The 17,500-nt window shown below is 44.0% G+C and overlaps 1 protein-coding gene across 1 annotated transcript in view; it reads right to left on the bottom strand.

The window, feature by feature from the left end:
• lama5 (laminin, alpha 5) overlaps positions 1-17,500 on the bottom strand; it is a 32,775-nt gene that overhangs the window by 12,194 nt on the left and 3,081 nt on the right. The window contains exons 8-36 of the mRNA XM_079529389.1: positions 16,443-16,587; positions 15,674-15,814; positions 15,271-15,432; positions 14,269-14,376; positions 13,874-13,957; positions 13,280-13,510; positions 12,922-13,035; positions 11,063-11,193; positions 10,486-10,566; positions 9,728-9,942; positions 8,817-8,917; positions 8,439-8,622; positions 8,097-8,237; positions 7,489-7,640; positions 6,831-6,941; positions 6,299-6,410; positions 5,941-6,114; positions 5,593-5,789; positions 5,244-5,360; positions 4,862-5,016; positions 3,676-3,817; positions 3,338-3,440; positions 2,633-2,746; positions 2,332-2,514; positions 1,882-2,024; positions 1,581-1,760; positions 1,315-1,454; positions 994-1,144; positions 389-522 (exon numbers count right to left, since the gene is read on the bottom strand). Coding sequence (XP_079385515.1) covers positions 389-522; positions 994-1,144; positions 1,315-1,454; positions 1,581-1,760; positions 1,882-2,024; positions 2,332-2,514; positions 2,633-2,746; positions 3,338-3,440; positions 3,676-3,817; positions 4,862-5,016; positions 5,244-5,360; positions 5,593-5,789; positions 5,941-6,114; positions 6,299-6,410; positions 6,831-6,941; positions 7,489-7,640; positions 8,097-8,237; positions 8,439-8,622; positions 8,817-8,917; positions 9,728-9,942; positions 10,486-10,566; positions 11,063-11,193; positions 12,922-13,035; positions 13,280-13,510; positions 13,874-13,957; positions 14,269-14,376; positions 15,271-15,432; positions 15,674-15,814; positions 16,443-16,587 — 4,146 coding nt within the window. The remainder of the gene's footprint in view (positions 1-388; positions 523-993; positions 1,145-1,314; positions 1,455-1,580; positions 1,761-1,881; positions 2,025-2,331; positions 2,515-2,632; positions 2,747-3,337; positions 3,441-3,675; positions 3,818-4,861; positions 5,017-5,243; positions 5,361-5,592; positions 5,790-5,940; positions 6,115-6,298; positions 6,411-6,830; positions 6,942-7,488; positions 7,641-8,096; positions 8,238-8,438; positions 8,623-8,816; positions 8,918-9,727; positions 9,943-10,485; positions 10,567-11,062; positions 11,194-12,921; positions 13,036-13,279; positions 13,511-13,873; positions 13,958-14,268; positions 14,377-15,270; positions 15,433-15,673; positions 15,815-16,442; positions 16,588-17,500) is intronic.

A 17,500-nucleotide genomic window follows, 5' to 3' on the forward strand; every position in this document is an offset into this window, starting at 1 on the left:
TATGGGGTGTTGTGCTAATTTGCTTATTTCCATCGCTCAAATTTTTTTTTGTGTATATATCCTCTCTTCATAATGTAAATAATATCCCAAGCGGCACACTTTACTACTTATTTCGATGGAAATAAGCGAATTAGCACAACACCCCATAGCCCCATTCAATTCCCATTCAATTCAATTCAATGCAATTCATTGAGGGTTTTTGCACAAAAAAACACCTGGACCTCTTTGATGGGGACGTAACGACTACAAAGAAAGGTAAGAAAGCCTTCTAGCATGGAATTCTCCTTTAATGGTCCAATTCCTTAACAATTCCTATGTATTCCTATATATATCTCACTGGTTCTTAAACCCTGTGACCCGGAGAGACCATGAGACATCCTCCACTGACCTGACACATGGCTTGTCCTGGGTGGTGTTGAGCTGGAAGATCTTCTCAAAGTTGTACAGACTCAGCACGTCCTCATTCAGAGACTGCAGTTCAATGCAACCCTTGAAGTTATCCAGAGCTAGCTTTGTTGGAGGCTATAAGGGAGGAACGCATGGTTATTACCATCTCCTACTATGGCATGGTACAGAGGGGATATGTTTGATGAGGAATATGATCGCTTTATGAACTATGGTGGGTTAAATACGGACATAAAGGGGAAGTTCCACTAGTAGCCTATGAGGCTAGTCACAGGGACCTGTACCCAAGCAGGGAGGCATTGGGTACAATTTATAGTCTTTGATGTGACTCTGCCGGGATTTGAGCTGCCCCAATCTCCCAGTCTCAGGGAAGACCACAAGGTCACTGAGCTTGTGCTACACCAGAAAGTGTAAATCGATAGTTAAGTCTGGAAATCTGAGCATAACGTTGAGAATTCATCATTTGTTGTTCCATTGAAATTGAATCAATGAATTTGTGGTTGAATTTGTGGTTGAAATATTATAATGAGTTTTAACTCCAAAACAGTTTTATTTGAATGCAGGGCACACAGAGCCCTCTCTCCTTACCTTGAACGTGTCAGGAAATCCTCCCACATAGAACACAGTGTCATCAGTTAACAGGTTGAGTAGACCCTTATCTCCTCCAGCCTCCACTTTGGCCTTGGTAACTCTCTGTCCATCGTTTGAGGACATAGACATCTGTCCATACTGGAGGATCCTACACACACACACACACACACACACACAGTCAGCCAAGTGGACAAAATTGGGTACTGCGTGTTTGTGTGTGTGTGTGTGTGTGTGTGTGTGTGTGTGTGTGTGTGTGTGTGTGTGTGTGTGTGTGTGTGTGTGTGTGTGTGTGTGCACATGCATTTGTGTCTGACTGACCTCTCAAGCATCACACTGTTGAACCCCTCCTTGGATATGACATCTTCCTCCATCATAACATCAGCCGTTTCTCCTCCAATGTTAAAAAACCAACGCAACCTCTTCCCCTCCAATGACATGCCCAGGAACTCCTTGCTGGACTACAAATACCAGAAAACCATGGCTGTGATAAAACTACAAAAACTACTACTTTTATTTGTATGAAATCACAATCAATGCAATTTAAATAAATGTCAAAATATGAAGTATAAGCTGTTGATGCTTACGTCCTTGTTTCCCAGGTAGAAGATAAACTGCCTGGTGGCGTTGTCCTGCCGTCTGGTTCGCGGGGCCTCCGGTAGAGTGATGTAGAACTTGAGGGCGGTGTAGGCAGCCAGGTCCGCCAGGTTACGGGGCGTACGCACCTGGATGCCTGCAGTTCCGTTAAATTTCACCGGTAGGCTCACCTGAGGAGGAGGAAGGGGAGATGAGTTGGTTTGTCTCTTTATTCAGTGTGTATGTGTGGCACATTTGGACATTGTATGTGTGTGTCTGTGTGTGTTTGTTTGTGTGTGTGTATGCGTGTACCTTGCTGGCAGCCCTGCGTGCCTGCTCTATGAGCTGTCTGATGCGGTTGATGTTCTCAGAGATGTTGGGCATCTGGGCAGAGTGGTTCTGGAGTTTATCCAACTTCTTCATCAACATTGGGATCGCATCACCCAACATACTCACTGAGAGAGAGAGAGAGAGAGAGAGAGAGAGAGAGAGAGAGAGAGAGAGAGAGAGAGAGAGAGACGGAGAGAGAGAGAGAGAGAAAGACAGAGTTAGATAGTCATACCTGTACACATACCTGCTACATACGTATTATCTGTTTATATCTTATTTGACCTGTTTCTATCCTCTATCTCTATCCTCTCCCTTCTCACAAAGAAAACGACAAAATGATGGAGCGAGCACGAAAAAAGTATGTAACTCTCTTCTTTTACACCTGTAAACCTGTGATGTGATAATAAAGGTTATTAGTCTCTCTCTCTGTACCAGTCTTGTTGGCCTCCATCAGAGCCTTGTTGATGTCATCATTGGTGGCGTTTGCGTCTCCGTAGGTCTGCTGCCATTGGTCCAGCTGTTCCTTGATTGGACCCAAGGCCTCGTTGACTTTGGTGGCCGTGGCGTTCGCCTGCTCCGCCGCACGCTTGGCCTGATCTATCTCCTTGCTGACATCTGTCATGAAAACAACGGCTACAGTCAACACACAACCTCTCACCTTCTGTATGTGTCTGTCCTATTAGTGCGTCTGTGTGTCATAAAGACAATTAGAGGGCTTTATATTTTGTCGTACTTGTGCTGAAGGTGAGGTTCTTCTTCACATCCTCCAGGTCATTCATCAGTTGGGTTTTCTTGTCCATAGCTTCAACCAGACGCTTCTCTGCTTCCTCCACCTGAGGCTTCAGGTCTGAAACACACCAAGAACACATTCAACTTCCTGTAAGCTCAGCTTGCAAAAGAACGCAAGTTGCAATTACAAGGACTACACACACCAGGGCTGTGTCCCAAATCTCTCCCTACTTACTCCTACATACAACTTACTGTAGAAAAAGTACAGTAGTGAGTGAGTGAGGACACAGCCACGGTTTTAGTTGGATATCGTTGCTGTCGGGTGGAAACCTCATACAGTATGTCCAAAACTGTTACTTTTCAGGATTCAAATTGAAAAGCAGCAAAAATAGCAGATCTACAATAGCAGTGTAGCAGATCAAGTGTGTGTGTGTGTGTGTGTGTGTGTGTGTGTGTGTGTGTGTGTGTATGTGTGTGTGTGTGTGTGTGTGTGTATGTGTATGTGTGTGTGTGTGTGTGTATGTGTATTAGCCTGGCTAATAAGCCAGACTCAAATCACACTGTCGTGTGGTATTTGTAATCCACCGGCAGGCAATATTTTTTTGCCAACGGCTGATTCGGTCTGGCTTATTAGCCAGGCTATATGTGTATGTGTGTATGTGCGTGTGTGCGTGTGTGCGTGCGTGCGTGCGTGCGCAGACGTGTGTACCTGTGTTGAGATCGTCCAGTAGTTTCTGAGCCTCGTTGGCCAGCTCCACGCTGTGGTTTCTCAGTGATTCGGCCATCTCACCAAGATCCTGACCCTTCACATTCTGTACAGACACACACACACACACACACACCATACACTGAATACAGTACAGGACGGTCTGCTGAGACTGTGATTGGCTGAGAGACACACCAAGCCAATGGTCCCAAACACCCACCTCAATGGAGAGGTGTCTATTTAAGCCCACAACCAGGCATACTGGAATACTGTAATAATACATGTGCAATAAAGCCGACACATATGATAAGTCAAGGCATATAAATATATACAGACAGTACCTCCAGTGCGTCCATAGCAGCCTTGTTGGCGGTGTTGGCAGCGTCCTCGGCCTCTCGCACGCCGTCGATGATGTTTGTGTACGCCTTGGACGCGTTCACAGCTCGGCCGATGAAACCGTCCTTATTGGTGCCGTCGATCAGGCTGTAGAAGATCAACACATACAACCAATGAAATGCAATGAAATGATGACATATACAAATATTTTAACACCCAATCAGTATTTCTTAACCTGTGGGCCACTGGTGGGCTGTGAGGATATTGCAAGTGGGCCCCCTAATAATTGGCAAACACTATGATTTTAATGATTTTGATGACTACGTTGGTTAACAGTCATTTTATAATGAAGATTTATTTGTTTCCCTGGCACAAAAAGGTGAAATAATAACAACAAAATAAACAAATATCAGTATTGGCTATCGGCTAAATTGTTATTTATTGTTATTGTTATCGGTATCAGCCAAGAATGTTAAAATCGACGCATCCATACAAATTACTAAAGCCCTGATACTTTATTTTAGTTGCGTGCCGGTGTCGAGCACCAAATACAGCCCATGTGACATGATGCTCAACCAATAACTCAGGCATAACTAGGTCTTTTACCTAGTGAGGTTATAACTAGGTCATAACTAGGTCTTTTACCTAGTGAGGTTATAACTAGGTCATAACTAGGTCTTTTACCTAGTGAGGTTATAACTAGGTCATAACTAGGTCTTTTACCTAGTGAGGTTATAACTAGGTCATAACTAGGTCTTTTACCTAGTGAGGTTATAACTAGGTCATAACTAGGTCTTTTACCTAGTGAGGTTATAACTAGGTCATAACTAGGTCTTTTACCTAGTGAGGTTATAACTAGGTCATAACTAGGTCTTTTACCTAGTGAGGTTATAACTAGGTCATAACTAGGTCTTTTACCTAGTGAGGTTATAACTAGGGCATAACTAGGTCTTTTACCTAGTGAGGTTATAACTAGGTCATAACTAGGTCTTTTACCTAGTGAGGTTATAACTAGGGCATAACTAGGTCTTTTACCTAGTGAGGTTATAACTAGGTCATAACTAGGTCTTTTACCTAGTGAGGTTATAACTAGGTCATAACTAGGTCTTTTACCTAGTGAGGTTATAACTAGGGCATAACTAGGTCTTTTACCTAGTGAGGTTATAACTAGGTCATAACTAGGTCTTTTACCTAGTGAGGTTATTAGCCAGTGAATCCAGAAGCTCTGCGTGTGCCTCTGCCTGCTCTACCAGGGGAATCTTAGACACGGACGGGGCAAACGTCTGAACCTTCTGCCCCAAAGGCATCCTGGCTCCGTCTAACTGCGCTGCTAACCTCTCGTAGTCCTGGAGATAAAGAGGCACAGAAGAGATGGAGAGGGAGGGAGAGAGAGGGGAGGAAGGGGGCAGTGAAGAATGCAAAGTTTAACATAATGTGATTTCCAATAAATGTAGCACTTTAATGAAATGTGTGTGTATGCGTGCGTACGTGCGTGCGTGTGTGTGTGTGCGTGCGTGTGTGCGTGTGTATGTGTGTGCGACTGTGCGTGCGTGCGTGTTGATAGATAGCTGACCTCCTTAGAGTCTTGCAGCATGGTTAGCATGTCGTTGACTTGTGCCACATCATCCTCAGTCATCATCAACAGACTCTCTACCTCCTTCTGCTGGGACTCCAACTCCTCTACCTTCCTCTGAGAGACAATAGAGAAAGAAAAAAAATACAACTTTTATGTAACCACTACCACCACCATAAAACCCACATAATGTATTGACCGGGGTCCCCCACAGGTCTGTACTTGTCCTCCTGACAATATGGTCAATATTACTATTGACCATTATTATCACTATTATTATTATGAGAGGTGATCATGTAAGACTAATTTGAGTTAGTCTGGATGCGTTCGGGGGGGTGTCCCATCTCACCTGGCTTTCCTCCAGAGCTTTCTCGTTCATGTTGTTAATCTCGTCCGCTCTGGCTGTGTTGTTGACGGCTTCGTTGAGGGCGTCTCTGAGGTCCATGAGTTCAGAATGGAACTTGTCCAGTCTGTCTCTGATGGTCTTGCCTTGGTCATTGTTGTCCGTCTGACGGTTGACCAGCTCTTTGTTCACACGCTCCAACACTGACAGAGGACCGAGAGGGAAGACAGAGGAAGAGATGAGGCAGAAGGTAAGGGGGGGAGAATAAAGAGAATGGGAGATAGAGGTGTTAATACCGTTTGTTTCATTGGCATAAGTGATTATAATACAAATATAATCTAAGTGTGCACTCACGTTTCTCTGCCTCTGTCTTCTCGCGGTCGGCCATTTTCTTCTGACCCACACAGCTCCTGTACCTCATCTCTCTCAACATGGCCTCCACCTCCCTCAGCTTCTTCTCCTTCTCTCCTTCATCCTGCCCATCCTCCGTCTCATTCGCCCCCGACCGGTTGACTGCCAAGAGCATGTCTGTGGAAGGGGGACAGTTCAATCAATCGATAGACCAACTTTATTGACATGAGGCTTTCTGAGCGCAGCCTTTTTTATGGCCATGATTTCAAACCAAATGATACTAAATCAATAATTCAATATAATTTTTGTTAAACGAATATGGACTGATGACATTAAAGTGCTGAGTTGGGTGTCTTCTTACCGTTTATGTCCATTGTGACATTGTTCACAAAGTCCAGCAGGTTTAGCGCCCTCTGGTGTGTATCAACGGCATTATCCTCCACGTTGTGGGAGTGGTCATGGGTCGCTGAAACCTGGAGACACAACAATATACAACTCTTAAAGGAGCGTTTCATCTCAGAACACTCTTTTAAGTAGGAACGCTTGTGATAAACGTTTTAAGAACACAGACAGCAATGTTTTGTTTTGTGTAGATGAATGAGGGTATATGTGCTATCACCTAAACCCATTTAGGCCTGACGTCGAAATAAAAAAAACGTTCGCTCTGAAAGAATATATATTCAAAGATTTGTGCCGCATTTTTAAAGGTTCATGGTTTAAAGGTTCAACAACCTTGCTTTTGAGAAGACCCAAGATATACTTAATTCCTGAAATGTAGTCGAGTGTGTGTGTGTGTGTGTGTGTGTGTGTGTGTGCGTGCGTGCGTGCGTGCGTGCGTGCGTGCGTGCGTGCGTGCGTGCGTGCGTGTTTGCAATGCATGCGTGTGTCCATACCTTGTTCTCCAGTTCATTAATATCAGCATCAATGTTCATGACCTCGGCCTCCAACATGTCTGCTCTGTTCCTGCTGTCGTCCAGAGAGCTGTTGTAGTTCTCTATGGCACGCTACGAATGATGGGAAAATCAGGTCAGTAACACTTCCATGTGTGCGTGTGTGAGCAATGTAAGTGAGACTATAGACTAACGAAGTCCTGACGTCATCCCCTGGTTCACGGAAGTATTTTCTGTATTGAAAATATTATAGGGTCATCTTAGCATTGCGTTATATAAGAACTGTTCCAAAAATAAACAAATCAGCCAGGCGATGCTGTCAGGTATGCGAGTCTGTGTCGTTTATGATATTTAGTTACATTTGATAACTTCTGTGTTTGAAGAAAACCCAATACATTTTGCAGCTGTGCCGGGGAATAGCGGCTGGAAACTACAGTAGGAAACCACCTGCCCCACTGAAGCTCGCCATGCTTCGTCAAGAACATTTAGAGATTCTTATGGTGATATTAGTTATCATTGTGTAGTTTGAACAGTGAACATCACTCAAACCTTCCTCATCTGTGTAGGCTGTCCGTGCGTCTATAATTAAAAGTACCAGAAGGGGTGTGTGTGTGTGTGTGTGTGTGTGTGTGTGTGTGTGTGTGTGTGTGTGTGTGCTTACAGCGATATCCTCCATAGACTTGTTAAGGCTGTGTAGCTGAGCCCAGGCGATAGAGCTAGCGTTGAGGTTCTTCAGTTGATTGGCCACGGAGCGGAAGTTAGAGTTCATTTTATCCAGGTCCTCCAGTAGGACGATGACACAGCTGTCACAGGCTGCAGGACACACACAGTCACGCACACGCACACGCACACGCGCGCACACACACACACACACACACACACACACACACACACACACACACACACACACACACACACACACACACACACACACACAGAGAGAGACAGACAGAGATAGGAATTAATAGGATCGTTAATTGGCGGGTATACAAATATGCAACCACTTTAACCCAATATACTTCATTGTGTGTCAAATAGCAGGAAGAGACAATCTACAATCTCACAACGTGTCTCGTCGTGAGCTTGTCAGCTATTCTCAAAGAATGTTCTCCCATTTTTGCTAAAAGTTTGCTTATTATGTCATGCCCAGAACAGGGATGCTAGGTTTCAAGTGGTTAATGCTGTTTAAAAAGTTCTCATTCAAGCTCCAGTCCCCTCACCCAGAATGTGCAGATGTGTATGCATGTGCAGTCATGATGTATTGCTTACGTTCACAGTGCATGTCGTGGCCATGCTCTACAGGAACACTGTACTTGTGTGTGCAGGTGTCACACTGTTTTCCTGTCATTCCGTCCGCGCAGCGACACTCTCCTGACCTGGGGTCACAGCGGCCACCCATACAGGCACACTCTGGAGGAACAGGAGGTAGACCACCGTTAGTTACTAATATACTAGCTAGCATACAATGCAATGAAAACCGCTATTACAGCCATCCCCCGGAGGAGAACCAGGAATTAGAGGAATATTTCTTGATAGCCGAGTGGTTAGGGCTGTCAATAAAGCACCCCCCCCCCCCCCTCTCTCCCCCAGAAATAACTTAAAACCACTCACTCTTGCATCCATTGGGACCATAGTCCCAGTGTCCAGGGGCACACTGTTTGCAGTGTGGACCGTTGACTCCAGGCTGACAGGAGCACTGTCCATTCTGGGGGTCACATGGCTGGACCAGAGCTGCCGATGCGTCGCAGTCACACTGCTTACAGCCGGTACACGAGTGGAAGCCGTAGCCACCCTCCTGGAATCAACACAACACAACACGTCTGGTTAGGACTGAGGACAAGTGAGACGGTGCTTTTATCTTTGAACTGTTTGCCTTCATATCTCTTTCTCTCACACACACGCACACGCACACACACACACACACACACACACACACACACACACACACACACACACACACACACACACACACACACACACAGGGCCTACCTCACAGCGGTCACAGAGTGGTCCAGTGACTCCAGATTTGCAGCGACACTGACCAGTATGAGGGTCACATGACTCAGTACCACAAGGAGAACAGTTGCATTCTGGGTAAAAACATAAGAAAAAGAAAAGATGCGTGAGTGATCATCACAGTTTTAGGGACATTTTCAAATGTCTTGGGGTTATCACAGAAAAACGTTCATTTGTTTTGCATGTGGGCCTTGTCTTCTATAATTCCATGATCTCATATTGGGTAACTTTCTTGCCATCAAAAACTCTATATTTTACTTACTCAACTAGGTGACACACATCCTCTTCAACCTCACTTTAGGGCTGCAACTATAGATTATCTTCTTGCAAATATTCTATTGATTAATATTATTATTTTATAATGTACTAAATCAATTATTCTGATTAAGCACTTAAGTCATACTTTGTACTTCATTGTATCTATATTTTCTTATAATGCACTAAATCGATTATTCTGATGAATCACTTAAGTCATACAGTACTTTGTTGTATCTATAAGCTCACAAGCTTGCAGAATTGCTATTTTCCTTATTTTACCTCAGCCCCACTGAGGTACAATATGCAAGAGAATGGAATGCAAGCTGACATATAGGGCTCCATTTTCGTCACCGCTAAACCCCTTATCCCTAAACTTCTTTCCCTTTTTTTACTATTTTGCAAAACATTTTTGAATAGTTAAAATGGCCAGTCTACAAGCTCACAACGTGTCAATGTAGATTGGCTAGTTGAACTATTCAAAAATGTTTTTCAAAATAGTAAAAAAAGGCAAAGAAGTTTAGGGATAAGGGGTTTAGCGGTGACGAAAATGGAGCCCATAGTGTCTTCTCTCATTTCTTGTTTTATAAAATCGACTACTTGGACTAAATGTTACACAGCTCACTCACTTGTGCAGTTCTTGGCGTGGGTGGCGTCGCCGTAGTAACCGGGTGCACAGATCTGACAGTGTGGTCCGGCGGTGTTGTGCATGCAGCTCAGACACTCTCCGGTCAGCGGGTGACAGTCGCTGAACAGCATGTTGGGATCCGTGTTGTCGTGGCAAAGGCACGGCTGGCAGGTGCTGCCAATCACCATGGGGTTACCGTAATATCCGGGAGCGCACCTGTGTGAAGAAAGAGAGCCGGGGGAGGGTGGATGTAATTAACGACAGGTGTTGAGAACACCTGGATGCCCACATAACTTCGCTGTCGGGTGGAAACCGTGTCCAAAACGGTTACTTTTCAGGAAATGGAACGAAATCGTGCAAAAATAATGAAAATAGCCTGCCTACGTGCTGAGCTTGTAGGCAGGCTATTTTCCACTACTTTTGCTTGACATTCTTGTATGCCCAGTAGGGCATTAAATAACGAAAAAACATATTTTAAATTTGGAGATACAAGGTTTCTCCCCCGAGAGCGATGATATAATGCTTTTGTATTCTACCAGTTATATAGCAGTTTTCACCTGGTGCTCCAGGTATAAATTAGTACCAGTAGTATTCTTGTTTTGTGACCAATTACAGTAAAATGTATGGGAACGATGATCTCATAACGTTAAGTGAAGTTGCCTGTAACACATGTACCATCTACTGGGTGTACAGTATGTACTATGTAGTGATCTAGTGCGTTCTGAGCTAAGGCCCAGCGGGGACGTGCATGTGGCATACCTCTCACAGTGTGGCCCGGCATAGCCTTGCATGCACAGACACTGCATTCTGTTAGGCTTCTCCACACAGCCCATGGCAAAGCTAGAGAGAGAGAGAGAGAGAGAGAGAGAGAGAGAGAGAGGGTGTTTAGTAACAGTATAATGTTTAAGACTCATGTCTCTGAACTGGTCCTGGTCCGAGGAAGAGAGAGATCAAACTCAACTCAAAGGCAAGTTCATGCTAACTGTAGTCTGTGGTCTGGCTGGAAGGCGCCAGGTGTAGCCTACTGTACAGTTTGTTAGTCTAACTGAGGAGGAAGGTGACATTAACGATGATAAGGCTGTAAAAAAAAACATTTAGTGGATGAAGGCGAAGTCAAGTTCATACAGATCAGTTAGGCAACAGAATTCTTCTGTTCTGCTCTCATTCAGTCGGCATGTAGACATGCATGTGGACAAATTCTCTCACACCACAAAACTACACTGAGACAGAGACCGACAGCGATGAAAAAGAGAGATTGCATTAGCAAGTATGTCATAATGAAGTGAAGAGGAGGAGAGAAAAGAAACTAATCTGGAATAATAAATCTTGCACTAACTTGTTGGAAGCGACCTGAAGGGGACACGGACAGCTGGAGCAGGACACCTCCTGTCCATCAAGGCTGTTGTTACCAAGGAAACCACCCTGGCACTTCTCACAGTGTTCACCTGCCGTGTTGTGGCGGCAGTTCTGACGAAACAAAAACAAGACACACGTAAACAAAACAGAAGATTATACTGCTGCAATACGGAATATTCTGTGAACAAATGTTATTTTAAACAGTCTGTATCAGAGTTTGTTAACCCTAGATTTGAGTTAAAACTGTACCGTTAAAAACAAAAAATAAAATCTGTCTACACCAAATAGCTCAGAACACGTCTCAAAAGTTTGGCAGAATGGCATTAATATTAATACAATATAAGTACATCTGCAGTGGTTGGAGTTGGAGGTGGTCTCCCCACTCTTCCACTGACATATTTAGACTGTGTGTTTGGGTGGGACACCTACAGTACATAGGTTGATAAGAGGGCGTTCTTCTGTTTCATCTCACTAGTTGAAATGTTGTCTCCCGCGCGTGAGATGTGGGTTTGAATCCCGGGAAGGACATAAATCTTATGGATTGCAATTTCAATGTTATTGCATACTGTCAGAAGAGACGAGGGGGCAGCGAGGGCAGATTCCTGGAGAACAATGACGTTTGTTTACAGAGAGGAACAGGTCTACTGTCAGTGGTATCGCATCCAGACATCTCGAAGCAACGCACGCACGCACGCACGCACGCACGCACGCACGCACGCACGCACGCCCTTCACCTGTGTTCCATTGCTTCACAGCTCAAGACCAAACAAGTCGAGATCTTTAGAGGAGATCTAAATATCACATTTAACCCGTAGGGCTTCAGATATCTCAGCAGCTTGTCTGTCAGTGGCTCAGCACTGCCGAGGTATTCCTTCAGTACCGCCAACGACACCAAACTTCATACTGCAGCCTCATAATTTATATCTGGATTGAAAACTATTATTTTCAGCCCGGAGGATACAACTATTAGGTCCAAAGTGCTTGTAAGGAGCTTGTAAAAGCGACAAAGCCAAAATAACATTAACATTGTACTGCAGCGATATATCTGGAACAAATCCAATACATTTGGAGCCCCCAAGGAGCCAGATAATGCTTTCTAACTACATGAACCCTAGCATCCCCATTCTTGGGACATTCACCGAAAATAGCAAATGCATTGTTAACTTTCTCTCTCTCTCTCTCTGATGTTGCTGCTACTGCATGACACCTGAATTCCCCTCTGGGATCAATGAAGGTTAATCTTTATCTCATTGGGTCGTCATTGGTTGAGAAACACTAAGCTGAATAACAACATGGGTTGGGAACATTCTAAAATTATAGAGTCAAATTCAGGTTCATTAAGTCTAAGTCTGTGGTTTGGCTGGAAGGCACCAGAGATACTGTACTGTTTGTTAGTCTAACTGAGGAGGAAAGCAACATTAACGATAATGAGGTTGTAAAAAAAAGAAAAAGAAACATGCAGTGGAAGGAGGCAAAGTCAAGTTCATACAGATCAGTAAAAAACATAAAACCACATGGCCACAATTTAATTTTAAACATTCTTCTGCTCTGCTTTCATTCAGTTGGCACGTAGACATGCATGTAGAGAAGAATCTCAAGGCACACCTGGACTTGTCTCTCGGGACGCCAGTGTGTATACTGTATGGGAGCCACTACAGTAGAATCATATTAGTAATATTAGTAAATTAGTAAATCTCTTATTAGTAGAATCCAGTCCTCCTTGACAGGTTTAAAGAAGAGGATGTAGTGAAGTGACTCCATTAAAGGTTCAAGTATCTAATGTTGCAAAACAGCTCAAATAATAATGTACATGATAATGCAATCATTTGTAGTCCTCACCAGACAGACTCCTGAGCCGTCCAGGCACTGGTCACTATGGCCATGGCAGTTGCAGGCAACACACTTCCCCAGGAACAGGCCTTTAGTGTCCCTGTAGTAACCTGGAGCACATTGCTGAGGAGAGGAGACGAGACGAGACGGGTGTTTTGTAAAATAAACAAATATATAGTAGATGTAAAACTTCACAAGCTATTTTTTTAAACGTTTTAAAATCGACACGCATCGGTTGCATAATTGCCGATACCAAAAAGTAAAATAATGGTATATCGATATATCGGCGAAACCGATATAGCAGTCTGGCTTTAATTCTTACTGATCAGTGATCAGAATTGTATTGACCAACCATAACATGTCTTACCTGACAGGAATCTCCCAAGTAGTTGGCAGGACACATGCAGATCTCCACGTTGTTGGCATGGCGCCCCGCGGGCAGGGTCCGTGCTCCCTCCAGCACGGCTGCTCGGAGCGACACGGAGTGGGCCGACTGGGAGTGCAGGGCGCGAATCTGGAGAGACTCCAGTCCGACCAGTACCATCATCAGCTCCTCTCTGGACACAGAGTTACCCGTCTGGGCATGACGGAAGCTGCCCTGTGGACAAAGAGAGATGAGAGACGTTTAATAACAGTGTAGTAGTAGGTTTAGAGTAGATCTTTAGACCACTGTTTCACAAATTCTCCCAATCGTTATGGGTCACGACTCCGACCTGAGATCAGATTCTAAAAATGTCTTCTACATCTGAAAAAGCTATGTTTTTATGTCAGTTGTTCTTCGATTTTTCAAAAATAGCAGACCTACAAGCTCGTAGCTTGTAGATCTGCTATTTTTCAATAGCTAAAGCATAACATAATGCTAACACCAAAAGGGGTTCCCGCCCAAAATGGGTTAATTTACCCACATTGTTTTTTCTAGAAATAGTTTTTATTTAGTACCATACTGTCAGAAAGTACATACCTCCACCATGTGTACTATTCCCAGATGTGGTTCTTCAGGTGATGAATACTCTCTCTCCATGAACACCAGGGTCATCTGGTTACCCTGAGTAACGAGCAGAAAACACATATTATTAATTGATGTGTACGGTGTGTGCACGTGCGTGTGCGCGTGTGTATTTTTGAGTTTCCCAAGTTTGTGTGTGTGTGTGTGTGTGTGTGTGTGTGTGTGTGTGTGTGTGTGTGTGTGTGTGTGTGTGTGTGTGTGTGTGTGTGTGCGTGTGTGTGTGTGTGTGTAGTGTAGTGTAGTGTACTTAGTGTTTTCTGTGTGCTAGCCGGCATGTCAGATAAACGATAAGATGTCCATACTCTATGTTGGTGAGTGTGTAGTGTACACTGTTTGTGTGTGTTGTGTACCTTAAGTATGATATCAGGCCTTGAGGCCTCGGAAGGCAGAGACAGAGTGTCTCCTCTCATCGTTTGAGTGTGGAGACGGTACCTCAGATAACCTCCATATGAAGACACCTAGAGAGAGACACAAAGAATATGTTTTAAAAACATGCAATATTATTGTTGCTGTCGGGGCAGAAACCGTGTACATGTATTTTCCATATTTTGTATGCGTGTGGTTCAGTTTCTTTGATAGTACACGTGTACATGGGAAATGAATGTAGCCCCCATTGTGAGTTATCTACACAATCTCTTGCTCTTAGTGCAGTGATAAAATCAGTTGTTTTATACACGTATACTGTATGTATATCCCCAGACAGTCACGTGACTTGGCTGTGAATTTACTGTGTGCCTTACAACCCCTTTGAAAGTACAGTAGCCAAGCCAACCCCTGGTCCCTTACCTCACCAGACATTGAAAATATATGAAACTATTACTAGCAGTATGTGTTCTTCCACTGACATGTTCTCATCTGCCTCTTCTTCCAAAACATTCCATTTCAAAATGTTCCTAGTGTCTCCTGTTCCTAATGTTCCAAAATGTTTCCTAGTCATGCCCTCACTCATCACCATGGTAAATACAGCGGAATCACATCAATAACAAGGAAAAAACAACCACAGCCGTGGTTGTTTTAAGGATATCTGTAGAAGGCAAGGATCCATTTTGGGACTTATCGCATGCATCTTTCAGTGATACTTCTGATATTTCCCAAGTGTGTCTGGTCATGTCATGTGTCAACATGTTCTTTTATAATAAATGCATTTTGTACAAAATATTACATTGTAGTATCTTGTGAGGGAAGCAGTATCCTTAAAGTCACATTTCACAGTCCTACATAAAATACTTTAAATTACTAATGCATAATTTATACTCTGGTGTCAGAGAATCAGATCATCCTGGATGTGACCGACCATGAAGTCTTCATCACCGTTCAGATACCTGATGGAAAGACCCTCTGTGAATTCTTACCGTATCTCCCAGGTATGCTTTGGGGGCGTGCCAGTGGAGGTCCTGGTAGACATCAGGAACATCACTGAGGTCTGCTTCTACCAGGTCCTGACCAGGGTACGCTACCACTGGAAGCTCCTGTTTGTCCACTCCTATCAACACCCAGTCCTTCATGTCCATGACCTGCAGGAGAGGAGAGGAGAGGAGACCACATCAGTAGAAACAACACTAGAAAAAACTTTCAAGGGAATGCAAAAACTATCAAAATGTATAAATAAGACACAGGTGATGCCAAATTATGTTAATACAGAATGTCTTCTTGCTTTATGAAGCCATTTTGTACACTTTTTGGGGCCTTAGTGAAGTTGAAAGCATTTATTTCATTTGATTCTTTTCTTTTCCTCATTGGACTGTTGGTCAGTACCTCTGTGCGTCGTTTGAGCGAGCTCCGGCAGCGGTCCGTGGCTCCGAAACAGAAGCAGCTGGTACAGCCTTTAGGGTTGGTAGGGTCCAGGTGGAACGTACCAACTCTACACTGGTCACAGCGAGGACCCTGCACGTTCTCCTGCAGAGGAACGCCACACACACACACACACACACGGTTAGAACGGAGATGCCAATGTACGGACAGAGATAAGCTTGATTTATGGTTGCATGATGAAAATATCCGATATACAGTACATCCAATGCATTGTGAGGTCTTAGATGTGCTATTTTTGGCAACTGTGATACGATTCTGAGTATAATTAAGAAAGTGTGTTATTGTTTAAAGGACATACAGTACTGATGGCCATGGTGACTATAACTCATGGTAACCTTGACATTACTGCCAACCATTTTCAAAAGAGTACCTAAGCTGATCTTCAACAAGCCATTTGATTCCATTAATTTCTGTTCAGTGAAAATAAATGTGCAGAGACTTGAAACCTGCATGAGATAGTGTAGAAACTGTAGATAATCGAATATCATTGTGCATCAAAGTCATTGGTCAACGTTATGTTATTGCACATGAAATGCATTTCAAAGCACTAAAGACACGTCTAGTTTAAAAGTCTACCCGAAACTTGTCCCTGTGTCTTCTGTGTGTATGTATGTGTGTGTGTGTGTGTGTGTGTGTGTGTGTGTGTGTGTGTGTGTGTGTGTGTGTGTGTGTGTGTGTGTGCGTATGCGTGCATGCGTGTGTGTGCCTCCACCTTGCAAAGACACTGTCCAGTGAAAGAGTTGCAGACGTCCTCCTCCGTTCCTGCCTCATTGCAGTCACATGCTCTACAGTTGGGGTAACCATAAAATCCGGGAGCACAGCGCTCACACTGGCGACCGATGATGTTGTCCTTACACCTGGGGGAAAAGAGCCATGACGTGTTAACAATGTTTTAGTTTATATATGAATGGATCATGTTTAACCCATTTAGGCCTGACGTCAAAATAAAAAAAAAACGTTCGCTCTGAAAGAATATATATTCAAAGATTTGTGCCGCATTTTTACGATTTTTCAAAAATAGCAGACCTACAAGTTCATAGCGCGCCACTCGGTGGCGCGCTATGAGCTTGTAGATCTGCTATTTTTCAATAGCTAAAGTATAACATAATGCTTAGTTAAAACACCAAAAGGGGTTCCCGCCCAGAATGGGTTGACAGGACGGCAGCCAGTAGGGACACTGCGAGAGAGGTAGAACAGACTGACAGAAGTCTATGTGTTTGTGTGCATTTACAAGTTATATACAGTACTGTGTACTGTATATCTGTGTGTTATGCCTGTTTTATACTTGGTTGCATGTGAGTGTCGCGCAACAAATCGACAAGCTCACAGTGCGTCACGGTGCGTTGAATGTGCGCAACTAAGTATAACTCAGGTTTTAGAGACCCTGTAGGCAGAGAGATGATTGCAGATTTTCATCCCTGCCTTGTCTGAACAGAGCTTCAAGCATTCCTTTGTGTGCGCGTGTGTGTGTGTGTGTGTGTGTGTGTGTGTGTGTGTGTGTGTGTGTGTGTGTGTGTGTGTGTGTGTGTGTGTGTGTGTGAAGAAGGAAGACTTGAAACAGAGAGACAGTTTAGAGACAAGATAAGTAAAGCAAAAGAAAGACAGTCATCATCTCTGTCACATATTATCAAATTATTTAATATTTCTTATCGAGGGATAGACAGTAGGCTGACAGGAAATGGGGAGAGAGATGGGGGGGGGGGTGCAGTAAAGGCCGTCGGGATCGGGAGTCGAACCCACGGCACACTGCCAGGCTGGGCTACCAGCCAG

This window comes from Electrona antarctica, assembly GCF_951216825.1.
Source record: "Electrona antarctica genome assembly, chromosome: 2".
Lineage (NCBI taxonomy): Eukaryota > Metazoa > Chordata > Actinopteri > Myctophiformes > Myctophidae > Electrona > Electrona antarctica.